Source organism: Nomascus leucogenys, chromosome 14 (assembly GCF_006542625.1).
Source record: "Nomascus leucogenys isolate Asia chromosome 14, Asia_NLE_v1, whole genome shotgun sequence".
Lineage (NCBI taxonomy): Eukaryota > Metazoa > Chordata > Mammalia > Primates > Hylobatidae > Nomascus > Nomascus leucogenys.
Genome location: NC_044394.1, coordinates 56837686 through 56856119, shown reverse-complemented (window position 1 = coordinate 56856119; position 18434 = coordinate 56837686). Strand labels below are relative to the sequence as shown.

General features: G+C 37.5%; 1 protein-coding gene across 1 annotated transcript in view; it reads right to left on the bottom strand.

Moving 5' to 3' along the window:
* HELZ (helicase with zinc finger) overlaps positions 1 to 18434 on the bottom strand; it is a gene marked incomplete at its 5' end in the record, with an annotated part of 126445 nt that overhangs the window by 68012 nt on the left and 39999 nt on the right. The window contains 4 exons of the mRNA XM_030827101.1: positions 6644 to 6791; positions 9541 to 9686; positions 10831 to 10949; positions 12088 to 12266. Of these exons, the coding sequence (XP_030682961.1) occupies positions 6644 to 6791; positions 9541 to 9686; positions 10831 to 10949; positions 12088 to 12266 (592 nt within the window). The remainder of the gene's footprint in view (positions 1 to 6643; positions 6792 to 9540; positions 9687 to 10830; positions 10950 to 12087; positions 12267 to 18434) is intronic.

The following is an 18434-nucleotide window of genomic DNA, read 5'->3' as shown; positions in this document are numbered from 1 at the left end:
ATAGAGGGTCAGTCAAGAGTCTAGGGGCATACAGAGGAAGGAGGTATGTTTTTAAAGGTCTTTAAGTACATCGTTTCTTTATTATTTACTAACAGTATCTACTTTAATTTATAATATTAAATATATTTAATAAAAATTGACAATTTTCATCTTTTGAAAAACTTGAGGTTATTGACTACAAAGCAGTTCCCATGTCCAGATACAAATTCAGTGAACTACAGAGGTAAGGACTACAGTCATCCTATTGTTATTATGATACAGCAGCAAGTGCATCACATACACAGACTACCCAGGGAATGTGAAGAGCAAACTAGACTAAAGACATGGCATTCTCACTATCAGGAAACACAGTAGACATACTGAGTCTACTGCAATAAGTAGTAAGAAAAAACTTATCTTTACCCACGTGGTTAGATGTGGGGATAGATGAGTTGGGAGACACCTCTGCTGCGCCCTCCCACCCCACAGAGTTCCCACCACTAAGCAACACGCAACCATTTCTGCACTTTATCCTCCTGTTGTGTAGTCAAAAAACAGACTTAGAATGATGATATGAGTCATTCTGGGAAACCTCTCTCCCAGACAAACATCTTTTAAGCTGGTCAAAATTAGCAAAGACAATCATTCAAAGTCTCTAAAGACAGATCAAAGAGGTTACAAGAAATTGAGAAGCATCTATCTATTCAACAAAACCTGTAAAAACTCACTGAGAACAGTGGAAGGTTGAGGACTACAAGCTATGGACTGCCCCCATTCCCCCACAGCTCTGTCTTACAGAACTGTTTCAATGGCCAAGGGGCAATTCCCATCTCCCTAGCTCCCTCCTATTCCAGGTACTTTTGGCAGCTGGTAAACATTGGCAGATTTCATTTTTCACAGCTTTGTGGTGCAGAAGGCCTATGATAAGCAGTTGGCAGTAGTCAGGTGGTACCTGTTCCCCAACCCCCATCTCCTACTACATAGGGAGTGGGACAGTGGGTGGCAGTGCAGTCCCTCTTTCCTACATAGCTCTGCATTGCAGGAGAGCTGATCCAATGGCCTTGGCAGCCCATTGACGGTTTGCATTTTCTCTAGCTTCCTAGGACAGAAGACCTATGCTGGGTAGATTCAGCAGCCAACGAACATCAGCAGATCCCAACCTCCCCTGATGTGCACTGCAGAAGAGCCACACTTGGTAGCGGCACCAGCTAGATGGAAGCACCTGGACGGCAGCATAGATTACACACAAACATACAGCACACACAGAGCTTCTGCTCCACAGGATGGATGCAGGTTGGGAAAAGCAGTGAGGAGCAAGTTCCATGTCCTCCCCCAACAACTGCTCCATAAGTTCTGCCCAGGAGACGGTGAGGAAGGCTCACAAACTGGCAACATTCTGCCTCTGCCAAGAGACCCACGGCAGCTGGATCACACCGTGGGGCAATTTATGCCCCAGGAAGTGAAAAAGGAAAAACACTGAAATGAAAAATTTATTGCCAGGAGTCAATTGTAGATTTGAAATAACAGAAGCATGAATCAGCAAACGTGAAGATACATAGCAGTTATGCAATCTGAAGAACAGAGAGAAAAAGTAATGCAGAAAAAAGAACAGCCTCAAAGAAGTGTGGAACACCAATTAAGTTCACCAACATGCATCTGATGGGAGAACAGAAGGAGCGCAAAGATGGAAAGGAGCAGAAAAAAGCTTCAAAGAAATAAGGGCTAAAAATTTGTCATATTTGATGGAAAACACTGAGCTATACATCCAAGCTCAATGAACTTTGAGTAAGACAAATGCAAGGAGACCCACACCCAGACAACCATATTAAAAACTAAAGTCAAAGACAAAAATAAAATCTTGAAAACAGCAGGAGAAAAACAACTCATCACTTACAAAGAAATTCCAGTAAGACTAACAGATTTCTCAACAGAAACAATAGAGGCCAGAAAGCAGTGAGAAAACATATTTCAATGTGCTAAAAGAAAAAATCCAACCAATTCAACTAATAATCTTATATTCTACTTTTCAAAAATGAGGGCAAAATAAAGACATGCCCAGATGAAATATAACCTAAGAGAATTCCTCACTTGCAGACTCACCTTACAAGAAATACTAAAGGAAGTTCTTCAGGCTGAAAGCAAGTGATACCGGACAATAATTCGAATCCACACAAACAAAGAATCTTGGTAAAGGTAATTATGTGGGTAATTATAGAAGACAGTATAATAACATATTTCTTCTTTCTCCTCTTAACTGATTTAAAAAGTAACTGCATAAACCCATATGTATATAATTGTATTGTTAGGCTATAATATATAACAATGTAATACGTTTGACAATAACGGCACAAAGGAGGTAGATAAAAAATGACACCAGATGGTAACTCAAATCCACGAAGAGAAGTGAAGGTTAATACAGCAAACTCCATAAATATGTACTTGTCACCCTTCTCTCAGAATTTTTAAAAAACATAAAATTATATAAAGTAATAATTATAAAAATATATAGAGTTTGTTATATATAGGTATATTATATATACTATAATAGCACAGAAAGGAAGGGGGAATAGAGCTATGTAGGAGTATAGTTTCTATAGCTCATTGGAATTAATTTAGTAAAAATCTGAAGTAGATTCTGATAAATTAAGATGTATATTGTAAGCCCTAAAGAAACCACTACGAAAATAACTCAAAAAATATAATTAAAAAATAATTAAAAGAAATGCCTGGGCATGGTGGTTCACACCTATAATCCCAGCACTTTGGGAGGCCGAGGTGGGTGGATCACTTGAAGTAGGAGTTTGAGACCAGCCTGGCCAACATGGTGAAACCCTGCCTCTACTAAAAATATAAAAATTAGACAGGCGTGGTGGCAGGCACTTTTAATTCCAGCTACTTGGGAGGCTGAGGCATGATAATCACTTGAACCTGGGAGGCAAAGGTTGCAGTGAGCCAAGAACGTACCACTGCACTCCAGCCTGGGCAACAGAGTGAGACTCTGTCTCAAAAAAAAAGAAAAAATAATAATTACAGGAATTAAAATGTGACACTAGAAAATATGCACTTAATACAAAAGAAGGCAATAAAGAAGACACAGGAGATCAAAAACTACATAAGACATAGATAAAGAGCTGAGGTAAATCCAACCATATCAGTAACATTAAATGTGAATGGATTAAAAACCCCAATCAAAAGGCAAAGATGGCTGCAATTCCAGAACTTTGGGAGGCTGAGGGAGGTGGATCGCTTGAGCCCGGAGCTCAAGACCAGCCTGGGCAACATAGCCAAACTCCGTCCCTACAAAAAATACAAAAATTAGCTGGGCATGGTGGCATGCATCTGTAGTCCCAGCTACTTAGGAGGATGAGGTGGGAAGATCACCTGAGCCCAGGGAGCTCAAGGCTGCAGTGAGCCATAATCGTGTCACTGCATTCCAGCCTAGGTGACAGAGCAAGACCCTGTCTCAAAAACAAAAGAAAACACCACCAAACAAACAGGCAGAGATTTTCAAGCTTTTTTTAAAAAATCAAGATCCAATAATATGCTGTCTATAGAATATGCACTTTAGATTCAAACATGTAAACAAGATGAATGTAAAATAATAAAAAAAGATATACCACGCAAACAGCAACTATAAACAAGCTGAAATTGTTATACTAATGTCAGACACATCAACTTTGAAACAAAAAACTGTACTAAGATAAAGAGGGATATTTATTTATTTTATTTTTTTTTTTTGAGACAGGGTCTAGCTCTGTTACCCAGGCTACAGTGTGGTGGCACAATCTCAGCTCAAGCCATCCTGCCACCTCAGCCTCCTGAGTAGCTGGTATTACAGGCACCTGCCACCATGCCCAGCTAATTTTTTTGTATTTTTTTGTAGAGACGGGGTTTCACCATGTTGCCCAGGCTGGTCTCAAACTCCTGAGCTCAAGCAATGTATCCACCTCAGCCTCCCAATGTGCTGGGATTACAGTCGTGAGTCACCGCACCCGGCCAAGGAGGGACATTTAAAAATGATAAAAAGGTCAACCTGTTAGGGAGATGTAACAATTATAAATATAGATAATTAACTGCAGATTCTCAAAACATATGAGGCAAAAACCACATTCTCCTCTATGCCTCAGGTCCCACCAAGCCCAATGGATTCATTTTGTATATCTGTACAACTCTGTCTACCTCTCAGATCACACCATCTTATGGTTATTATCCATAGCTCCTCCCTTCCAACTGAATTTTTCAAGGTTAAGAACTATACCTTGGCCCGGTGTGGTCGCTCACACCTCTAGTTCCAGCATTTTGGGAAGCCAAGGTGAGAGGATCACTTGAGCCCAGGAGTTCAAGACTAGCTTGGGCAACATAGTAAGACCTCATCTCTACAAAACATGTATTTTTTAAAAAATTAACTAGGCGTGGGAGTGTGTACCCATAGTCCCAGTTATTTGGGAGGCTGAAGCTAAAGGATCACCTGACCCCAGGAGGTCAAGGCTGCATGATCACACTACTGCACTCCAGCCTGGGTGACAAAAAGAGACTCTGTTTCAAAAAAAAAAAAAAAATCATATCTTTGGTGCTTAGTATTTAAATTGTACTTTTTTTTCAGCTTGGCATTAAATTGAAACCATTTCATTACTGTGGGATATAAGTTCAGAATCAAGAAAAAAAAATGATCTTTCTCAGTCTCCTTCTACAATTTTAAGCATGTGAAAGACACAATTTCAAATGTACAAAGCACAAGATACGTAAAATAATAAGCATGTTGTCTAAACAAAGGAGAATTACACACAGCACAAATGTTATGAGTATTCCTTCAACTTGAAGTTCTTGAACTTTACTTTTAATTCCAACCTTTTTTTTTTTAAGTTCATTTTGATTTTAACTCTATGTAAGACTGTCTTATTTTCCTAATAGTGGAATGTAAACTCTTCAAATGCCCTCCTAAGTATTAGTCAGAATCTTTATAAAAGATATCATTTTCCCCTACAAATGTAACTGATGCCACTTGCTCTGCTTGTTTTGTAACACAAAATAGATTTGAGTTTCACCTTTAAATTACATACCATCAATAAAAGCCCAGAGCTTCTAAAATCATCTTACTGTCCAAATAAACCTATATTAGTATCCAAATATGCCTATACTGGTATTCAAAAATTCAAAACGCCTACACTGCTATTCAGCTGAGGTGAACAGGGTCAGTTTTTGCCCCTTGCAGAAAGAGTCCTGGAGCAATGTGTCTCAAAATTTTTGACTATAGTAACTTATGGGGCTGAAGACACTGTCTGAACAACCATGCTCTGGTGAAAGTCAAGGTGGTTTGAAATGTCTCTAAAGTTACATGTTTAATATTTAAAGGTCACAAGACATTTAAAGTGAGCTGTCTTTGTGATCTTTTAATATGAACAAATATTAAAAAAAAAAAAAAACCTTTGAGTAAAACTGACAGTCCATAAACCAGCACCTTATTTATCCTATAGTTTATAGGTTTCCTGGGAAACACACCAGGTCACTGTGAATGAACAAGTAACCGAGGCTGAGAAACTGAGCCTCTGGCAAACATCAATCCCACCTCAGGATCAAGGATCAAGGCTCAGCTCTGATCCCTGATGTCAACGCAGGGCCACCAAGGCTTCTGGATTTCAGGCCCTGCTTGCCGTTTCCTGTCATCCCTCCCACCCATAACCATGGCTAATTTCTAGGCCAGTGGTTTCCAACTTGAGTGCAAAAACGATAAAGGAGACCCCTAAAGTTATTTTCAATATTTCAAATATTTAAAGAAAAGTTTACCTTTTCCTAAAATTAAATGGCACAGACTAACCAAAGTGTCAAGTTTCTTTGCTTTTGGCTAGGATTTTATCAAGTGAGTACTGATGATTTTTTTGCACTGACTTCTAACTACAGGCCCATGAGCAATGTCTTAACGGAAAAATGAATTCCTACTACATAATAAAAGCCATTTCTTTGTAAATAATATGGGTAAAGCATGGAATTCAAGGGCAGTGGAGACAGGAGATCAAGAGCCATGCCCCTAATGATCTGCCATCCTCGGGTTTCCGGAAGTCCAGAACTCCACTCCCTCCTGACGGACAGAACCTTAACTCCAGGGTTTCCAGTTTGTTATCCCCTGAAGACGCTGCCATTTTTTTGGTCTGCTGCCTGATCTGACCCTTCAAACTACTCACATTCTCTCTGAACCTAAAAAGTCAGAAATTGTAAGAGAATTATGTAAGGTGGAGCACATCATGGAATTGCAACATCGCTGTCTGGGTCCGTGTGATCTCTTTGGAGCACAGAATTCTGCAATTAAAGTCTTATTCATTTAAAATGATACCTCATTTGCATATGCACTATAAAACTTACTCAGAGTCTATTTTAGATACCTAACAATAATGATCTAATTGAGAACAATGTTGGTTTTTCTTTTGAATGAAATCATGTATTTTGTCTTACCATAAGACAAAATGTAAATCACAGGTTTTTTTTCCCATAGGAGATTCATCTGAACAAATTGATGTTATACAAGAAAGAATAAACTTTACATACTATTTACATGTAAATGAAGTCAATACGCAATACAATGTCAACCCAAAACTTTAAATAAATGCTTAACAAAACCAGACAATGTGACTGAGAAAATGTTAACAATTTGCAAAAAGAATTAAGGTACCTCTGCATTATTATAAAAAGCTGTGCTATTTTTTTCTTGTACATCTTCTCCTCGTGCTGTAAAGAAAGTTAGTGGGTAGAAATCTTTGTGTGCTGGCTGCTTCCCACTGGCCATCAGTTTGCCCTCATAGAAAAGCTCAGAGGTATAACTGCAGTAAAAGACAAAAAGAAAAAAGGGGGAAAATCTACATCAAAATTAATTTCACCCATAAGAAAAAAAAAATCAGTCAATTCTAATAATATTGCCTTATGTCCATGATTAATTTTACTCCAATCATCTAATACTTATGATACCAAGAATTTCTCCAAAAATAACAAGAGTAGGGTCCTGGCATAACATTGTTAAATGGAATGATTTTGGTAAGGTACGAAGCCAAAACAGGAAGAAATGATGACAGTTCAATACAAGATGAGACTTTATGAGGAAATTTGCTAGCCAGTATATTTCCTTGGTTAATTTTTTTTATTTAAATGAGTCACATACAATCATGTACCACATACATAATCACACACATAATGATGATTTAGTCAACAATAGACAGTACATATGATGATGGTCCCATAAGATCATAGTACTGTATTTTTACCATACTTTTTCCATGTTTAGATATACAAATACTTACTACTGTTTTACAATTACCGACAGTATTCAGTATAGTAGCATGCTTTGTACAGGTTTGTAACCTAGGAGCCAACAGGCTATATACACCATATAACCTGTATGTGTAGTAGGCTATGCTACATCTAGGTTAGCGTTAAGTTCACTCTGTGATGTTCACACAACAACAAAATCACCTAATGACACATTTCTCAGAATGTGACCCATGACTGTACTAATACATGCAAACACATAGATATACAGACGCTGAAACAATGTACACAACTGAAAGACAGTCAAGCTGTCAACTGTAAAATGAATTTGCTTTACTGATGAAGACATCATCTAGTACTTGACTCATCAGTGACTGTAGCCAATGCCTGAAAACAATAAAAGAATCACATTTTGAGAGATACAATTATATCTATCCAGTTGCTTTCAGGGAAACCTAAAAATGGTTTTCACATGGCTGACATAATCAATATTATTAAATTATACTAAACTTTCTTACAGTGTAAGTTTCTGGTCAGGGTAGTGACTGGAAAGGAGCACAAAGGGGCTTTCGGAGCACTGGTCATGTTCTGCTTCCTGATCTGGATTAGGATTACATGCTGCATGCAGGTGGTGACAATCCACTGAGTTGCTGAGATATATACCTTTACAGATGCATACTATAGCTAACAGAAATCTTTTAAAACTTATTAAGTTTCATGGTTTTTCTCCCTCTCTTTCTTTCCTTTCTTCCTTTCTTTTAAAGCAGATTCCTTGTACAACACAGCCAAAGACATAAGCAAACCATCATGCTGTTTGTCAATATATTTATTACAGCATGTAGCTTTTCATATAGATTATATATTTAGTCACAGAAAAACACACGCATAGCTAACAGAATCTAAAGTTTTGGTTTCCAGAATTGCCCTTGTGGTGTTATTTTATTTATGTGTGTGTGTGTATATATATATACACATATATATGTGTGTGTATATATATATACACATATATATATGTGTGTGTGTGTATATATATACACATATATATATACACATATATATGTGTATATATGTATATTCATCCACAGTTCCTGGCTCATAACTACCATAGCTCTTGTTTCAGTCCTTTGTTACAATTTGGGTATGTCAGGCCTCAAGAAACAGAATCTCTCTGACCTTCTCCTGCCTTCCTTTCACCTGCCCCAAAGCAGGACTCTAATCTTCCCCTGCCTTTTTCTTATTTTTGTTTTTGAGACAGGGTCTTGCTCTGTCGCCCAGGCTGGAGTGCAACGGCATGATCATGGCTCACTGAAGCCTCAATCTCTTGGATTCAAGAAACCCTCCCACCTCAGCCTCTCAAGTAGCTGGGACCACAGGTGCATGCCACCATGCCCAGCTAATTTTTTTTTTTTTTTTGGTAGAAAGGGGGTCTCCCGATGTTGCTCAGGCTGGACTCAAACTCCTAAACTCAAGCAAACCTCCTGCCTCATCCTCCCAAAGTGACTGTGGATCTTAAGACCCTCCACAGAGAGGGTTCCACCCTATACTCTGAAGAAAGGAATGCTGACATCACAAAGCTTCCATAAAAACCCAAAGAACTGGGTTCCAAAGCCTCTAGAAAGCTGAACATGTGGAGGTTCTGGATGGTGGCACACCCAGGGAGGGCATGCCAGCTCTGCACGCTTTCTCCCATACCATGCCCTAGGCACTTTTCATCTGTGTCCTCTGTAATATCCTTGATAATAAACCAGTAAATGTAAATAACTGTTTCCATGCATTCTGTGAGCCACTCCAGCAAATTAAGACCCAAAAAGAGGGTCGCAGGACCCTCAACTTGAAGCCAGTTGGTTGGAAGTAAGGCTCAGGCTTGTGACTGCTGGGGGGCTTGGACGGGGACAGTCTTCTAAGCCCTCAACCTGTGGGATCGGACATTATTTCTGGATAGATGGTGTCAGAAGTGAATTGGAAGACACCCAGCTGGTGTCCCCTGCAGAACTGGTTGCTTATTTGTTGGTGGGAGGGAATTCCCTACATTCGATCATACAAGTCTTCTGTGTTAATTGTTGTGAGAGAGTAGAGGAAGAACATGATTCGAGAGTTTTTCCCAAAATAGCCCTATTCTGTGAAAAATTACAACTCTAACTTCTGAAGTTTTCTTTTAAAGACATAAAATTAAACATAATTTGCAAGACTAGGGACACTACATAAGTCTGTTGGGAATCATCTGTCCCTAGCAGCAGTGCCGTTTAGAGTTCCCTCCCACTACCAGACCAACGAAAGTATGACACGGAGGGGGCAGTTCACACCTACTTGATGATAGCTTCATGGGAGCGGTAGTTCTCACACAGGAGAATCCTACATGGGAACTCAGCAGGGTAATGCTCATAGAGTCGGTCAAGTAATGAAACGTGAAGGTTTCTCTCCCTGGCAAACTCGCTGTAAACAAAAGGACTGAGCTGTAACAGACAAACATACAGAGAAAGTTTAACTGAATATACAAATAGTATTTTTTAACCTACTTATAAAAAATCCACTATGCTAAAACTTCGTATATACAAAACCTCAACATGCTAAATGCTGGGATAAGTGCAATCAGTAATATTTTCTCTGAACCATTACTACTACTAAGAACTTGGCTAAAATTTCTAACTTCTCATTGCAGTTTACCAACACTAACCCAGAGTTTCTTTCTACACCTGACAAAAGGCTCCCCAGCATAATAATGAATAGCTACTACTTCAGTGATTCCAGGCATGCAACCCACTGTATCACTGCGGAAGTCAAACAGTTATTTCACTAAAATTGATTAATTATTTTAAATGATGAGCTGGTAGGACATACAGCCTACCACTAAAAAATCATTTTTAATAATTAACAAAACAACCCTCTTGATCTTATGAAGTATAAGGAGTCATTCATGGTTATGCCTTTTACTACTAAAAAACAAAATTAAACTACTTTAGGCAAAGAAATGAAAACAGAACTTGTTCCTCTACATTTAACTCTCTCCTTGATGTCCTGACAGCTATTAGTACGATGTAGGTCCAATCTTAACTGCAGCAGGAGAGAAAGAGCCCCAAACTGCAACCTTGTAAAACAGGTATCTTCACAGAAAAACTGTGTTTCTCTTTCCTACATATAGATATTCAAATATATAAAATCACACTCTTTGAGATTTTGGCTGTAATTTAAGCCCTCTATTTCCTAGTTTTCTATTACACCAAAAAAAATTACTCCTTCAGGTAAACAAATAATAGAGACAGGAGCTGGGGAATTACAATTCCCCAGGATCCTACAGGAATGATCATTTAAATTTTACTTCACAAAAAAAAGTAAGACTCAGATATTCATACTATAAAGAACAGAACTTAAATAAACATGAAAATTATAACAGTGACAGACTATCCAAAGAAGAAAAAAGAGCAGAATAGTAATTTTTCTTCAGAAATAACAGTATTTTTCACTATTAGTACAGAACTACTTGAAGTACTAAAGTTATAATGCATGGCATAAGTTCATAGGATGTTTTAGAAATAGAATATTAAACATCAAAATATAATTAAAAGTTACTTTCAACACAGCGACTTAGAGGGCACTTACCTGCATGTGATCACCAGCCAAGACAATCCGAGTGTTTTGAGTTGCTAATGCTAGAGGCATAATGGTTTCACACTCCATGGCCTGGGCAGCTTCATCTAATAGAATGTGTGTAAAAAACCCTAGAAAATACAGCATAAACACAGGATAGCATGCTAGAGCAGCAACAAAGGCAGAAGGACTATAGTTATTTTCTTTTCTGCTAAGTAAAGAGTTTAGTTTGCTAAGAGTATTGAGTAATTTTATTTATTTTCTTTTCTGCTAAGTAAAGAGTTTAGTTTGCTAAGAGTATTGAGTACTTTTATTTATTTTCTTTCTTTCTTTCTTTCTTTCTTTTTTTTTTTTTTTTTTTGAGACAGGGTGTTACTCTGTCTCCCAGGCTGGAGTGCAGTGCTATATGATCACAGCTCACTGTAGCCTCAGGCTCAGGTGATCCTCCAACCTCAGCCTCCCAAGTAGCTGGGACTACTGGCATATGCCATAAGGCCTGGCTAATTTTTGAACTTTTTTGTAGAGATAAGGTTTCACCATATTTCCCAGTCTGGCTAAACTCCTGGCCTCCAGTGATCTGCCTGCCTCGGCCTCCCAAAGTGCTGGGATTACAAGCATGAGCCACCACGCCTGGCCCCAGATTGATACTGCTTTTTGATGGTTAAGTTTTGCCATATTTATCAGAACAACTTCTTGACATCTTACATCTGTACTTCACATAACACTAGTTTGATTTTACATGGTTCCTGTACTCAAATGTAACAATCTTAATAGCATGCCATAATAAAACCTATCATAATTATCATCTCTACAGTATATAATGCAAAAGCATTTTATAACAAAAATCTGAGAAAAGTGTAAAAGAAAAGGAAAACACCAACACTCTCCAAATTGGAATTCTTCATATGATCAATAATAAATACCATCCAACCAGCTAGAGAACAAATGGAACAGCAGTCACTAAAATGTCTGAACTAGAGGTTGGCAAATTTTTCTTCAGTAAAGAGCCAAACAGTATATATTTCAGATTTTGTGGACCATATAATGAATCTCTGCTGCAACAACTCAACTCAGCCACTGTAACACAAAAGCATCTATAGACAATAAATAGGTAAATAAATGAGCATGGTTGTGTTCCAGCCAGTAAAACTTTATTTATAAAAACAGTCAGTGAGCCAGATTTGGCCCACACACTGTAGTTTGCCAATCCCAGTCTAAACTGAATTCATAAGCCCTAAACTTGTGAGACTGTGTCTTGAGTCAGCATACCAGGTTCAAGGTCCAACTGACAGAGGTACTGGGAAGTATTCAATGTAACAACCACCACTCGATGTTTAAGAATATCTTCTTTCTGGGGCATCTGAAAGGTGGAATGTGCGCTTGAGATCAAACAGTACTGATGCACAACTGGGTGGACAGTCTTTACCCAGCGATTTCTGAAATATACCCTAGAAAAGAAGAAAATATTTCTGATTTACATTTATTAATTTCTTAACAGTATCTAGTTATTAAAATACTGACATTGCTATTTTGACTGTAATATCTGAAAAGTTATAAATGAATCTGATAACCATTAGCACTCTACTGAATTAGAATTTAACATACAATTGCCACTATAACCATTGTGACTCTCTACCAAAAAAATGACAGACATAGAAAGTATATGCAGTACCACAAAATAAACACCTAATTATTTTTAAGTGTTCAGAGTAACTCTTGCAACAGAATGGCACATAAACATAAGATTTATAAGCATTACAGTTTTTTAAGTTCAAAACATTCCCATTCTGGAATTACCTTTTTCTAGAATGTTCTTACAAAAATACATTGATTCATATTTTAACTATTTATGCTAACAAAAAACAGTGAATTGCATACTTATAACAGGAATTCAAAGGTTATTTTCATTTTATTTTAGAATATATTCTTATACCTATACTTAAGTAGACCTCTGTCTGAGGTTCCGGAAATTTAAGAATAAATTTAAAATTTGAACAACTGGAACGTCTTAAGTACTTCCATTATTTGCAAAAGAAAAATATTAATAGGCCTCATGCAATGGATTATTAAAATGACACAGAAATGACTCATCCATCCATCTACTCATCCACCCACCCATCTCTAACCTACCCGTGTAACAAAGATTCATTAGGTATCCACTATGCTCCAGCACAGAGGCAAATCACATAGGGCTTGTGAGCAATCCTTCGGTTTACTCTGAGTTTGATGAAAAGCCAACAGAGAGTTCCAACAGGGCAGTGACATGACATGACTTATTTTGTTACAGGACTATTCTGTTTCTCTGGGCAGAATATATATGGTGGGAGTGGATAGTGGTGTGCTGGTAAATATTTTAACACCCAGCTCCAGGGCTTGGAAGGGGAGGGGATTCTGGTTTGTAGTGTTTGCTGATTTTTGTGGTGTAAAACTGTCATGGCAATTTCAAGCTACCAGCATTTCACTGAACATGAACCTGAGAAGTTGTACACATGATTAGCTCTAAAAAACCAATACAAGTTGGCTCCAATACAACACTGAGCCGCACAGAGGAAGGAGCAGAGGGTAGAAGCAAGGAGACCAGCTATAAGGTTACTGTTAAGAGTGCAGACAAGAGCAATGGTAGTTTGGACTAGGCCAACAGTAGAGATGTGAAAATGGTCAGAGTCACTAGGCATTTTGAGAGTAACGCCAACAGAATTTACTGATGAACTAGAAGTGGAATTTAAGAGAAGGAATGATTCCATGCCTTTGAAACTGGATAAATGGTGATGGCGTTTGCAAAGGTGGTGAAAAAGAGGAACGGATTTGGGGTGGGAATTCAGAGTTTCGTTTTGGGCATATTCAGTAGATATCCAAGTGGATATATCCAGTAAGCAAGGCAATACATAAGTTTGGAGTTCAGGAGAATGCCTGGGGCAAGATAGCTACAATTGGGATAACACTAAACCTTGAGACTAGATGAGATTACCTAAAGAATAAGAGTAGATTTAAAAAAAAAAAAAAAAAAAAAAACTAGTGGAAGGAAGAATGACTGATGGACCACTCCAACATTCAGAAGCTGGGAAAGGAGACTGGGAAGGAGCAAAGAAATAGGAGAGAATTCAGGAGAGCATGGGGTATTGGAAGCAAAATGAAGCAAGTGTTTCAGATAGAAATAGACAGGAGTAACTGTGTTAAATGCTGCTAAGAGGCTACGTAAAATGAAGACTGACCGCAGGACTTAACGAGGAAACGAATAGGATGAACCTCAATATGATGGTTTCAGTGTAAAATTACAGATGGAAATCTGATTAGCTTGAGCTCAAGAAAGAAAGAGGAGAGGAGGTAGTGCCAGGGAGTATATATAGACAACTGTCTGGATAAGTTTTGCTTAAAGGCTGATGCAGGTCGGGTGAAGGCGAGTTTTTGTTTTGTTTTGTTTTTTTAAACAAGACACAATAGTATATTTTCATGCTATACAAAGAAAAAAGTATGCAGGAAAGAAGAAGCTGTGTATCCAGGAAAGGATGAGAGCTCGTTCACAAGAGGAGAGATTGGCCCCTAGAAAAGAAAAGAACAGTTTAGGATGGGAGGGAAAGTAGTCATTTAGGAGATGCAAGTCAGATGCTCTATCAAGAGGAAGATGTGGGCATTCTCTTCTGATGGCTTCTACTCCGTCAGTAAAATTACAAAGATCATCAGATGATTGTTATTTTCATCACTATTATTCCTCTTTCCTAGTTAGGAAAACCAAAGCCCAAAGAGCTTACAGCCAGGATTTAAACCTGTGTTCTTCCCCTCTCTAAGCTTCATTTCTTATTTCCAAAATGAGTATAATAATTCAACTTCTTAAGGATTTGAGGAAATCAAATGAGATAACAGATGTATAATATGTAGCATAATGCCTGGCACCAACAAACAGAAGCCCTCCCACTTCCCTTCACCCATAGCAAAGCAGAAACTAAAACCAGCATTTCTAAACACTCAGTTAATATTCAATGTACACTGCACAAATGCAAAAAGGTAGCATCATGATATGAATATAGGCAATCAAAATAATTACTTAAAATATATGTTGTTTACTCCATCTAAAAGCACATATTGTGCAAAGTATTTTATTTAATAAGTCATCATATGGAACAAAAGGATAATTTCTACTCAGCTTCCAAAACAGTAAGAGCAAAATCTGGTGCTTAATTGGCATGCCTTCAGTTAGTCTAAAATTTTGCTAATAATTTCCTTTTCTCAAAGAGCCACCATTTGTTACTAGGCTCTTGTCTCTTACTTTGCGTTAATGTTTCTCAATTTTATGGCCTCTGCACATTTTACTAGAGCAAACAAATTATTTTTGGAAGCAAACCAAAAAGGTTTTTAAAAGAGTAATTATTAATATTTTGGCCAGGCGCAATGGCTTACACCTGTAATCCAAGTACTTTGGAAGCCTGAAGTGGGTGGATCACTTGAGGCCAGGAGTTCAAGACCAGCCTGGCCAACATGGCAAAACCCCATATCTGCTAAAAATACAAAAATTAGCCTGGCATGGTGGCAATGCACCTGTAGTCCCAGCTACTTGGGAGGCTGAGGCACAAGAATCACTTGAACCCAGGAGGTGGAGGCTGCAGTGAGCTGAGATCACACCACTGCACTCCAGCCTGGGTGACAGAGTCTGTCTAAAAAAAAAAAAAAAAAAAAAAATTAATTTAAAAAGTAAAACAAAAGAGTAATTCTTTTTACTGTCTGATATTAATTACTAAGTAATTTTTTGTTTCTTTTTCTTAGACATTGGAATTCTATTATAGTAATAAATCTTGCAAATTGCTATTAAAAGTCAGCTTCACATACTGATTTCCTGAATAAGAAAAATACAAGCCTGAAGTTGATAATCACTTTTTACTAAAAATCATATCAAAATATGTTTTAAATTCTTCGAACCAAAATTGAGTTCATTCTTCCATTTTTCATTCAATTCAAGACCATGCTTGAAAGGGGTATTTGGTGAGGGGGAGATTGTACACAATGTAGATAATCTAGACTTGGCAGAAGAATTATAACCTCTATATCATAAGCTATGCATAATCATTTTCTTCAAAAGGCAAGCACTGGCTCACATAAAAACATCTCTGGATGCATCAAAGTTAATCATGAAAAAAATCCTAATGATTTCTGATCCTGGCCTACCTGTCTAAATATCAACTTACTGGTAAGCAAATACTAAAGAAAAACTATGCAGTTAAGAGCCACATTTTAAAACTAAAATTCCACCCATCCCCCAGATGAGCTATTAAATCTGATAGTAGAATAAAGGCATTTTCAGATATGAAAGAGCTAAAAAATATTACCTCTTATGAACTTTGTCAGAAGGGTTGAAAGCACTAGTTAAGTGTGTGTACAAAAGGATGTGCACCATCAAAACAAGGTAGAAAATCAAGAAAGAGGAAGACCTAAGATCCAGGAAATGGGATCTAATATAGGAGGGAAGAAAAAGAAATTCCAAAATAATGGCAAAGAGAAGTGTCAGCATAACAAAGAACAACCAGTTTAGAAAGGAGGAGCAAGTGAAATCCAGAAGGGGAGTTTCCAGGAGAAAACAACAGCACTGACAAATTATCTAAGAGCTGTAACAATGAAGACTTGTTTTGGCAGGTATTTACAGGGTTACTTAGGGTATAAAGACCTGATTAGATGTTCAAAGAAAATAAAGCAAATGAAAAACAATAAGTATTATTAATGCTAGAACAAATCCAAGAATGTCTATGAAAGGAAATATGCATATTATTTATTAGGAGCAAATAACTTACAGGATCATAATAATAAACACTAAAAATGAAGCTACCATACACTTTGGGAGGCCGAGGCCAGCGGATCACCTGAGGCCAGGAGTTCGAGGCCAGCCTGGCCAACATGGCGAAACCCTGTCTCTACTAAAAACACAAAAGTTAACTGGGCATGGTGGCGTGTGCCTATAATTCCAGCTGAGGCAGGAGAATTGCTTGAACCCGGGAGACAGAGGTTGCAGTGAGCCCAGATAGCCCCACTGCACTCTATTTTGGGCAACAAAGCAAGACTCTGTCTTTAAAAAAAAACAAAAAAACAAAAAAAAGAAGCTACAATAGAAAGTCAACAAATATCCAAAACCAAATTAAGACACAGCAGTTGATATATGTATGTGTGTGTGTGTATATATTATACATATATACACATATAATTTTTATTTTTATATATTATATATTCATAATTTGTTATATAATATATACACACATACATAATTTTTATATATTATATTTATAATTTAGAAAAATGGAAGTATCAAAAGAAACTGCTAAAAAAAAAGTCAAAAATTCCCTTGGGAATGATATTTGATGAACAATGGCTAGGTTAATTTAAAAAAAAGCATTTTTTTGCCATCAACTTTAAAATACAACATGATCTTTTGTAATAGTGTATGCATGTGATTTTTTAATAAATATAAATACTAATCTAAAACAAAAGCTAATTATTTGAGTCATTATGAGAAAAAAATTACCAATATTTGAATTTCTTATAGGTGGCTTTTTAAAATTAAAATTCTCTAGTTTCTCCCATTTAAAAAGAATCTTTACTCATATTCTCCCAGCCACTGCCCAACCTCTCCCCTCCTTTCGCAGCCAGGCTTCTTAGAAGTATTATCCAGATTGTCCTCTCCAGTTACCAACCTCCTCCTACTCACTCCTCTAACCATTCAACATGGCTTACCCTCCATCTAATCAAGGGACATAAACAACTTCTACATCACTAAATCACATGGATGTTTCCAGGCCCAGAGAGTTACCTGACTTGGCAGCATGCAAAGTTCCACTGTTGCTCCCTCCCAGGAACTCTCCTCTCAGCTTCCATGACTCAAGCTTTCTCTGCTTCCCTTCTTTTTTTTTTTTTATCTTTACTTTTTTTTTATCTTTACTTTTTTTTTATTATTATACTTTAGGTTTTAGGGTACATGTGCACAATGTGCAGGTTTGTTACATATGTATCCATGTGCCATGCTGTTTTGCTGCACCCATTAAACAGCATGGTACTGGTACCACAACAGAGACATAGATCAATGGAACAGAACAGAGCCCTCAGAAATGATGCCGCATATCTACAACTATCTGATCTTTGACAAACCTGACAAAAACAAGAAATGGGGAAAGGATTCCCTATTTAATAAATGGTGCTGGGAAAACTGGCTAGCCATATGTAGAAAGCTGAAACTGGATCCCTTCCTTACACCTTATACAAAAATTAATTCAAGATGGATTAAAGACTTAAATGTTAGACCTAAAACCATTAAAATCCTACAAGAAAACCCAGGCAATACCATTCAGGACACAGGCATGGGCAAGGACTTCATGTCTAAAACACCAAAAGCAATGGCAACAAAAGCCAAAATTGACAAATGGGATCTAATTAAACTAAAAGAGCTTCTGCACAGCAAAAGAAACTACCATCAGAGTGAACAGGCAACCTACAGAATGGGAGAAAATTTTTGCAACCTACTCATCTGACAAAGGGCTAATATCCAGAATCTACAATGAACTCAAACAAATTTACAAGAAAAAAACAAACAACCCCATCAAAAAGTGGGTGAAGGACATGAACAGACACTTCTCAAAAGAAGA